The sequence below is a fragment of the Euleptes europaea genome, chromosome 9 (genome assembly GCF_029931775.1).
Source record: "Euleptes europaea isolate rEulEur1 chromosome 9, rEulEur1.hap1, whole genome shotgun sequence".
In the NCBI taxonomy this organism is placed as follows: domain Eukaryota; kingdom Metazoa; phylum Chordata; class Lepidosauria; order Squamata; family Sphaerodactylidae; genus Euleptes; species Euleptes europaea.
Genome location: NC_079320.1, coordinates 46,941,245 through 46,951,024, shown reverse-complemented (window position 1 = coordinate 46,951,024; position 9,780 = coordinate 46,941,245). Strand labels below are relative to the sequence as shown.

Here is a 9,780-nt window from a genome sequence, read left to right as displayed (position 1 = left end):
CACAGATGCCCCTTTCCCCCATCCGAATTCGCCCAAGCCTGCATGCGGGCTGATGGTTGCGTTTGGAGAATCCGGACGGAGCAAAGGGGCATCCCGAGAGCGGCGAAGCCAAGGCAAAACCTCCCGGGTGAAAACGGCCTCTGGCCCCACCAGGCCAACGCCGCGATCGCCGGCCTCCCTCGAGCCTCGCCTCGCCTCGCCTCTCCGCTGCGCGCAGGCGACGGGGGGAGGTGGAGCCAGCAAAGCGAAAGGGAAAGGAGGCGTCGCGCCGGCCCGCGGCCCGGAGTGGCAGGCTCGCCTGGGGCTGCATGGAGCTGTGGCCTTTGCTGCTCTTCTGCCTCTCCTCCTCCTCCTCCTCCTCCTGCGGGGATGGCGCCGGGCCCGAGGCCGCTGAAGCCGGCGAAGGCCGCCGGGACACCAGCAACCCCAAGCGCCTCCATCCCTGGGTCGGCGAGCGGAGGCAGGAAGCTGCCCTGCGGGTAAGGACCAGAGGGATGGGCAGGCTGCGCCCAGGCTCCCGTCTTTAAAAGGGTGGTGGTGGGGGGAGGTTAGGGTTGCCAGGTCCCTCTTCGCCTCCGGCGGGAGGTTTTTTTTTTGGGGGGGGGGGCTGAGGAGGGCGGGGTTTGGGGAGGGATTTCAGTGTCATAGAGTCCAGTTGCCAAAGCCGTCGTTTTCTCCAGGTGAACTGTTCTATATTGTAGAAAAGGGCAAGAGTCCAGCAGCACCTTAAAGGCTAACAAAAATATTTTTCTGGTAGGGTATGAGCTCATGTGTGTGTGTGTAAAGTGCCGTCAAGTCGCAGCCGACTTATGGCGACCCCTTTTTGGGGTTTTCATGGTAAGAGACTAACAGAGGTGGTTTGCCAGTGCCTTCCTCTGCACAGCAACCCTGGTCTTCCTTGGTGGTCTCCCATCCAAATACTAACCAGGGCTGACCCTGATTAGCTTCTGAGATCTGACGAGATCAGGCTAGCCTGGGCCATCCAGGTCAGGGCATGAGCTCATACCCTACCAGAAAATATTTTTGTTAGTCTTTAAGGTGCTGCTGGACTCTTGCCCTTTTCTACTACTGCAGACAGACTAACCCGGCGACCCACTGTGAATTATGTTCTGTATTGGCTGGAGATCAGTTGTAATAGCAAGAGATCTTTAGCTATTACCTGGAGGTTGGTATCCCTGGGGAAGTTTGAGCCTCCTGGCACCAACCCTGCCTTTGGGTATCCGCTGCTGCTTGGCCGGAGCCCCTTCGCCAATAGCTTGCCTTACAGAGATTGATAGAATTCAGCAGCAGGCTAGGGTTGCCAACCTCCAGGTAGTAGCTGGAGATCTCCTGCTATTACAGCTGATCTCCAGCCGATACAGATCAGTTCACCTGGACTAAATGGCCACTTTGGCCATTGGACTCTATGGCATTGAAGTCCCCCCCTCTCCAAACCCCACCTTCCACAGACTCTGCCCAAAAAACCTCCTGCGGTGGTGAAGAGGGATCTGTCAACCCTAGGCTCAATACAGTGCTTCTTATAAGATTCTACGTATATTTCCATATATTTCTACAAATATCTCCAAAACGCACACCGGCGTTTTCCAGCCAAGCATTCGTTTCATGGATCTAAAAAGAAAATTGAAAGCGATTGTATTTGTTCTTTTTCATTTTTCTCTGCTGGGTGGCAGCCTTGAACTGATAACAGCCTTGAAATCCCCCACCCCCACCCCAAGTCGTTATTCTCTGGGAAGCCAACATGCACATTTATTTATATAAATGTATTTAAATTAGTTATTAGCCTGTATTTTCCTCAGATGAAAAACAAAAGCTGTTTCAGAAAGGAAAGGGAAATAACCGGAGATATACTTTTAAACAATTCTCTGTATATGGAAGAAAACATTTACAAAGTGGTCGGTAACATCTGTAGAGGGTCACCATGTGCATTGGCCAAAAACATGGTTCTGTTCCCACACCAGCATTATCAGCCGGAGAGGATATACTGCGTGAGAAGAACGACATAACTGTGCCAGTTTTACAGATGTTGCTGATCAAGGTGACATTGTGCTGTAGGAAATTGACTCCCACACTATACTGGTAATATAAAAATTGGCCCATGGATTACGCCAGTGATTCCCAAGGTAGTGCCCATGGGTGTCAAGGCATCTGCTACTGTGCTTCCTGCTGCCCCAAAGCGCTGAGCTGATTCTAGTTTTCTTCCACCTCATTAGAGCAGGAGGTGCTTCAGAAGAGCTCAGAAGATATAACCTTTGTGTCTACAGGGAGCACATGTTTGGACACAGTTGATTCCACCATAGAAGAATGCTTGACTGGAAGCTTTTGAATATTTCATGATTGGCCCCAGTCCCAAGGGCAGCTATTTTGCAACAGTGTCCTCTCCGTTTTCTAAAAATCCCAACAGTGGTCACAGGCACAAGAAGGTTGTATATAAATATGATTTTTTGGGTGCAATTATTGTCTCTCTTTTTTCAGGAAAGTGTTAAAAGAATTAGGAATTTGAATTCATTATTACCAAATGACAGCATCGCTGCTTTCTATGGAATAAATCAGTTCTCCCACTTATTTCCTGAAGAATTTAGAGGTACATAGTTTTATATTGATGAATGATGTATTTTTTTCTCCCAGCAATACCAGTTTTCATTAATGTCCAAGAATCAGAGTACCTGTAAATGTCTCAGAAGACTATCTTCAAAACCCAGTAATATTTCTGTAGTTTTCAGTAGTAGCTGGGAAGATGAGAAGAAAGGGAAAACTGTATGTGAATTTCCAATATTAACGTGTGATAATTGAACAAAATAGAATATATATTCATTCTTTTCTATTTTCTGAGTCACTTTAACAACAAGTAAAACTGAAGATTACTACATTAAAAACAAAGGCGCCATTTGTATATTACATCTTATTTTTGTGGCAATGCATATTATTGGTCATGATAATAGTAACAACTAGTATAGTGTAGCATCATGACTGAGCTATGCTCCTGGAAGTCCTGGTTCTAATTTTGCTTCTTGCTCACCTTGTAGTATTGAGATAATACCGTACAAGGTTGTTGGAAGGATTACTATGATAATGTATATGAAGTGCTTTGAACACTGAAAGGGTTATACAAATTTTACTATTATTATTATTATGATTACTTTTTACTACTCTTTTTGTTCATATGTGTATTATGAGATGGACATCATAATTATTTTGCATAGAGTATGCATGCTCCTAGCCAACATATTTTTAATAAATTAGATCCTATAGCAGAAGAACGCAGCTTGTGGTCCCTCTGTATGGGAGTATAAAAGGTGAAGGCTTGCTGTATCAAAGAGACAACAAATCTGATTACTAAAAGAAAAACAGACATCTCAAGCAAGAAAGCTATATCAAGGGCTACCCATTAAAGTGTTATCTCTTGGGTCACCAGGCAATGGTCCAGTGTTAAAGTACTATGGCCAGCATGCTACTGAGATTACAATTTTCAGCACTTTAATAACCTGATGGAAATGGATCTGCGTTAAGTAATTTGAAAGAATGTCTAACTCAAAAATGACTTGCTTTTAGAAACAAAATATCTGAATAGCCTATAGGTGCCTTGAAACCCTGACCGGTATAAGTATTTGGCTTATTTTTCAGCTATTTACTTACGAAGTAGACCTTCTACAGTTCCCAAATACTTTGCAGAATCAGGGGAAACAGAAGCATCCTTACCAGCAAGATTTGACTGGAGGGATAAAAATGCTGTAACACCAGTAAGAAATCAAGAAACTGTAAGTTGTGTTTCATTTTAGCCTAACATCTTTGTACAGACATTTATGGATTCGTTGCGCTTCTTCTGGCCCTTCCTGCAAAGAGCAGGAAATATAGTTCTACCCTCCTTCAGTTTGTCCTCACAACTTAGGCTTTGTCCAGCTGCTGTACACACTGGCTGTCCAGTGTTTCAGTGGCAACCTGAAATCATGACATAGGAGGGGGGTTCCTTATACCCTTTCCAGACAGGAGATAGCCCCTTGTTATTAGGGATTGTGTGTAAGAAAGATCATGTATTTATAGCATTATTTCTGAGTTGTATAGGGGTCTTCAACAACTGGTAGCTAACAGGGAAACTGCAAGGAAGTTTCAACAGATGCCAGATTTTAAAAGTCACAAAACTCTTGCACTAAATTAGATTTTCTGGAAGGAACCCCAGATATGCCCAATAACCAACAATATGCTGTGCAAACGCAGTCAGAGCATAATACAGAATGTATCTTTAAAGTACTACATTGAAATACTTTAAAAATAAAACAAAATTATGAGGAGGACTGGTAAGGATTTCTGATTTTCTTATGTTTTTCCTTTCTAGTGTGGAGGCTGTTGGGCTTTCAGTGTGGTTGGCAGCATAGAGTCTGCCTATGCAATGAAAAGGAATGTTCTGGAAGAACTCAGTGTTCAACAAATCATTGATTGTTCATACAACAACAACGGGTGCAATGGCGGCTCTACTATCAATGCTCTGAAATGGCTAAACCAGGTAGTAATTTCTCACAACACAGTCTCTGTTAGAGTGACAGTTTTTGGTAAAGAGGAGATAAATGTGAGTTCAAAAATACTGACCTGCTGAATTAAACCAAAAGTCAGCCTTCTAGTCCCAAATTTTCTCTCAAGCTAAGGTTAGGCAGGTACCTCATGGAACCTCACAAGCAAGGCATGATTGCAACAGGAATATGCTGTTTGTTCCAGCATCTGGTCATCAGGTTGCCTGTTCTGACAAGGCATCTAATGACCAGATACTTCTTTCTCCCAACCCCAACCTCTGCATGAGGTGTGATGAAGGGCAGTCTCCGGCTTATGAACGCCTGCTCTACCTCTTTCCTTTGCTTGTTTGAAAGTGTACATTCCATGACCGGGTCATACCAAGCCCTGACATTTCAAGGGCAGCTTTTCCCAACGTAAGTATATTACCATTTAATCACAAGAATTTTGTTTGAACTGTCTTCTTTCAGACCCATGTGAAACTAGTGAGAGATTCCGAGTACTCTTTTAAAGCGCAAACAGGATTATGTCATTATTTCAGTCGCTCGGATTTTGGAGTCTCAATCACAGGGTACACTGCATTTGACTTCAGGTAATACCAAGTCTCTTTATTCTCCTTTTCTCATACTAGTTTATTGGTTCTGGCAACAATGACTAATAATAACTATTGTTAGAAAAAGAAGAAGAAGAGTTGGTTTTTATATCCGGACATTCTCTACCACTTAAAGGAGAATCAAACCAGTTTACAATCACCTTCCCTTTCACTCCCCTCAACAGACACCCTGTGAGGTAGGTGGGCCTGAGAGAGCTGTGACTAGCCCAAGGTCACCCAGCTGGCTTCATGTGTAGGAGTGGGGAAACCAACCTGGTTCACCAGATTAGCATCTGCCGCTCATGTGGAGGAGTGGGGAATCAAGCCCGGTTCTCCAGATTAGAGTCCACCGCTCCAAACCACCACTCTTAATCACTACACCATGCTGTCTCTCCTGTTATGAGGTATTAAAAGCAGCTACTCAGAACAGATGTTCTTCAGAAAATTCATTTTTCTTCACAATATATTCAAGAGGTGCCCTTCAAGCCTTGCTTGAGGTCTGCCCCTCTTCCATTCCCATTAGTGAAATCAGAAATTACATCAGTAGTTTCTTGTCTTCCAGGTAAAGTGAAATCTGCCTGTTACACTTGTGTAGTAAATTCTATCCGTTAGAACAGAGTTGGTAACTACACTGCAGGACAGGTTTTAAAAGAACTTCGTGGAAGTACAATGTCCTCCAAGATACCTATTACCTAGTTGCCCATAAAAAGGAGTCAGTACTGTTTGGTTTCCTCTGCAGTTATGTACACAATTGTTCTCATTCAGATTGAACAAACAGTGGCATTGAGTACAGTTTGTAAACGCAACACACTGTGTACTCATTGAAAGTTACTTAACTAGGTATTGCAGCAAAAATTATTTTTATACAGATAGAGTAGGAAAAAAGTCATAAATGCCATGCTTAATTCCATGTATGCCAATAATGAATGAGAAGAATAAGGTCATTATACAACAAAAACAGTAGTGTGAGGGATTATTTTCATTTTCTGCCTTTCTTCTTGCTTGTCAGATTAATGCCCTTTAAAACATTTTACAGCGCAGGAAGGATTATTGTGTCAGCCAGAGCTGTCCTGGGCAATCTGACTGGGAAAGCATGGATTGAAGCTTGGCTGCTGGGTAGCAGAGGATAGACACTGGGCTGTCTCTAGGGCAGCAGCCCTCTGCAACACCTGTGGATCAGAACTACGGTTCCACTTCCCCTTTTAAACAGGTGGTCAGGACACTTGTTGGCAATCTGACTGGGGTTTCGTGTGCCCAGCTAGTTGGGAAGTTTGTTGTGGTCTTTAGGCAAGTCCACAGCTGCCTTCAGCAGTGCTTCGCTAAAGCTGAATCTGAGTCAAGTCCCTAACCTGTCTACATTCCCTGATTTATTTCAGCAGCTTAGACGTAACCATTTCTGTAGATACAGCTAATTTAACCTGGTTTTATTTTCACAAGGTCAAGTGATCCCCTGATTGTTAACATTTATATACAGTATTTTTGACAGTTCATGACTTCTGCCAGCTTCATCCATCAAATATAACATAAGAACATAAGAAAAGCCCTGCTGGATCAGACCCAGGCCCATCAAGTCCAGCAGTCTATTCACACAGTGGCCAACCAGGTGCCTCTAGGAAGCCCCCAAACAAGATGACTGCAGCGGCACCATCCTGCCTGTGTTCCACAGCACCCAATAGGCACACTCCTCTGATCCTGGAGAGAATAGCAAATAATCCCTTACCTAATGGATAGCTAACTCAAAGTGCTGAATCCTCTCCAGCCAAGCTGCTTGGGGCTGTTTTAGTCTAATTTGATGCTAGATGACTTTCTGATTATTAGGGTGTGTTTCATTACCTTGCAGTATGCAGGAAGAAGAAATGAAGAAGAAACTTGTTAAATGGGGTCCTTTGGTAGCAATTGTAGATGCAGTTAGCTGGCAAGATTACCTGGGTGGCATCATACAGCATCACTGCTCCAGTGGAGAAGCAAATCATGCTGTTCTCATTACTGGCTTTGATACAACAGGTAACTTTTCTTCTTTACAGGTAAACAGGTAACTTTAATAATTATTATGCATCAGTTTATGTTCATGTCATTTTACTCTGAAGTAAGTCTTCCTGATGTCAGTGGTAGTTGCTTCCATCCAAATACATACACTCACAAGTTAAAAGCTTGGTAACAATTATAAAAATTAAAATAATTACAAGCAATTAAAAAAAAACAACGTTCGGTTACCAAGCATGAATATTCTTCAAGACACAACAAATCACTTTATATTTTAGACTTGCAGCCTAAACGCTGAAAGGTTTTGTTTTTTTGTTTTTTTAATGACAGCTAGGGTAAAGTTTCAAGGAAATATGCAGGTTTATTGCAGCTCCTGGATTCACAGTGTGCTTTTGTGGGAGGAATTGTCTGTGCACATGGTGAGGTATCTGGGTAAGCTATCTGCCTTAGTTCTGAAGTTAGCCTGCTGTTCTCCCAAAGAGTTCAGAATAGGGGTTCTGGAGATATGTTCTCTCATTGTGCATAGTGCAGACCCGCCTAAGTCATGTACACAATTACTACCAGTACCGTATATGAGATTAAATTAAGGTTGTAATTCTTTCTCTGTTGAATTCCCATTGATCCAGCCTTCGTATTGTGATATGTACTCTGGCCTTTTGTACTTTGTGCATTTAGTGCAAACTTGTTATGCATTTTCAAGGAAGGCAATAAGTTGGCACATCCCTGCAGTACAAGAATGAGGTTCTGCTGTAGATGTAATTATGTTCTTTGTTATGTGTGGCTGACATAAAGGCTTATTGAGGTTATTTTTACAGGTAGCACCCCCTATTGGATTGTACGGAACTCTTGGGGACGTTCATGGGGAATAGATGGCTATGCTCGAGTTAAAATAGGTTCCAATGTCTGTGGTAAGTTGAGAAAAAGGTATTGTGATTAGTTAAACCAGACATTTAAATAGATGCAAGTACAGATGTGTTGCCTGGAGGGTGCTGCAGTAAGAGATTTTTCAGTTCTCAAGGCATGCATATTTCTCCCCACAACTTTATTAGAAAGCAGAAAGAGTATTTGTTTGAAAATACCCTTGCATAAGTGTTTCCCTGCACTGAGGATCAAAGATATTCAATATTAATATAGTCACACTGGGGCTGTCTTGCATGCATGCCTGACCATTTGCTTATATGCTAAATAATCCTATTAACACTGATAGTTCTGAAGCTAGCTGATTAAGGATTGCTGCCTTTGAATCATAAGTTAGGAAAAATTGAACTTAAGTGTATACAATGATAATAGCATTGCTTATTCTTCTAAAGCTAGTTGTCATGGTCTTCCAGTGCAGTGATCAGACTTATTCAAAGTGGCAGATTCTCTATGTGGCCACTCTGCAAGAAAAATCCTGAAGATCCCTTATCAGTCATATTGAGATGTTAAAAAATAGGAATGAAATACTCATGCAATTCAAGGGCTGGGTAATAAATAGTTGTAAACCCCCCCCCCATTTTATCAAGGGCAGATGCTCCATTTGTGTTATGTTGAAATGGTAATTTTGATTTTGTTGCCTTCTAGGTATTGCTGATGAAGTTTCTGCTGTGTTTGTGTGAAACGGTTGGCCTTAAATGAAGGATAAGTGGCAATCATTTTTTACCATTACTTTGCTCGGTTTGAAAGCATTTCATTCTTAAGAAAGGGCATTCTGATGAGCTTCGTAACCGTGACAGGTCCTGGACTGTGCATCATCTTCCATCCTGTTCTTCACAGACGTTCGCAGCTGGAAACTAACAGTGCCATCCTAATCAGCGTTACACAGTGGTCTTAGAATAGTGTGACTGTGGCACTATAAATGGCATTCACTGGACTATATTATCAGTTCTAGGGTACTGTTGGCGCTCATGTCTTACATCGCTTGTCCAAATGTTTGAAATGAGAGTTTTGAGCCAATGTTGCCCAGTAAGTAGAGAACTGGACCTTGATCAGGACAACTTGACTTCATCAGGTACACTATGTGCTAGTATGGCCATTGGACAGTCACTCTCTTCTGCCTTAATTCCCTACCCATAAAATGGTTGCAACAGTGATCCCTTCTGCCTGTTGTGAAGGCAGAATACAAAGGCCACATTCTGAACAGATGCCGAAAGGAAGCCAGCTGCATAAACTGAACTCTTCATGCAGAAGAAGATTGGAAAGCAAAGTAGAATTAATGAACGTTTCCCCTTCATATATGACTTTTGCAAATATGGTTCATTCCTCTTGGCTTTGACCAGATTTGTAAAATCCTGTTTTTTTTCTAAGCCACCTCACAGGGAGAAAGGTAGGATATAAATATTTTAATCAATAAATAATGTTGTGTGTATTTATGGTAGCACAATCATCAACATTTTGAAATTTAGAAAGTAGCACTTGATGAAGGAACTTTAATACTTGTCATGGTTTAACAGTCTGTTTTGATGAAAACATTTCTGTATGTTAACTGAGATATAAAAAATATTTTTTTATACTGAAGTTAATATTGACTAATTTTTTATAATAAAGATGATGATTACATAGGAAATCTTTCTTACATGCTAGCATTTCTTTTATCCCATTGGGTATTTTGACTTGATTACTAAGGCTGCAATCCTGAAAGGGGGGGGGAAATCAGCTTAGGAGCCGGCATGACCCTGCATTGACATAAGTGCCCCCTTATCCTGGGATAAAGGGCACTTATGCTG

General features: G+C 42.2%; 1 protein-coding gene across 1 annotated transcript; it reads left to right on the top strand.

The window, feature by feature from the left end:
* Positions 1 to 308: 308 nt before the first annotated feature.
* On the top strand, positions 309 to 8,714 carry CTSO (cathepsin O). Its single transcript, XM_056855012.1, has 8 exons — positions 309 to 479; positions 2,473 to 2,581; positions 3,622 to 3,755; positions 4,331 to 4,498; positions 4,971 to 5,092; positions 6,933 to 7,096; positions 7,891 to 7,983; positions 8,639 to 8,714. Exons 1-8 carry the CDS (start codon positions 309 to 311, stop codon positions 8,671 to 8,673), a joined length of 996 nt encoding a protein of 331 aa, XP_056710990.1. The 3' UTR covers positions 8,674 to 8,714.
* Positions 8,715 to 9,780: the final 1,066 nt, after the last annotated feature.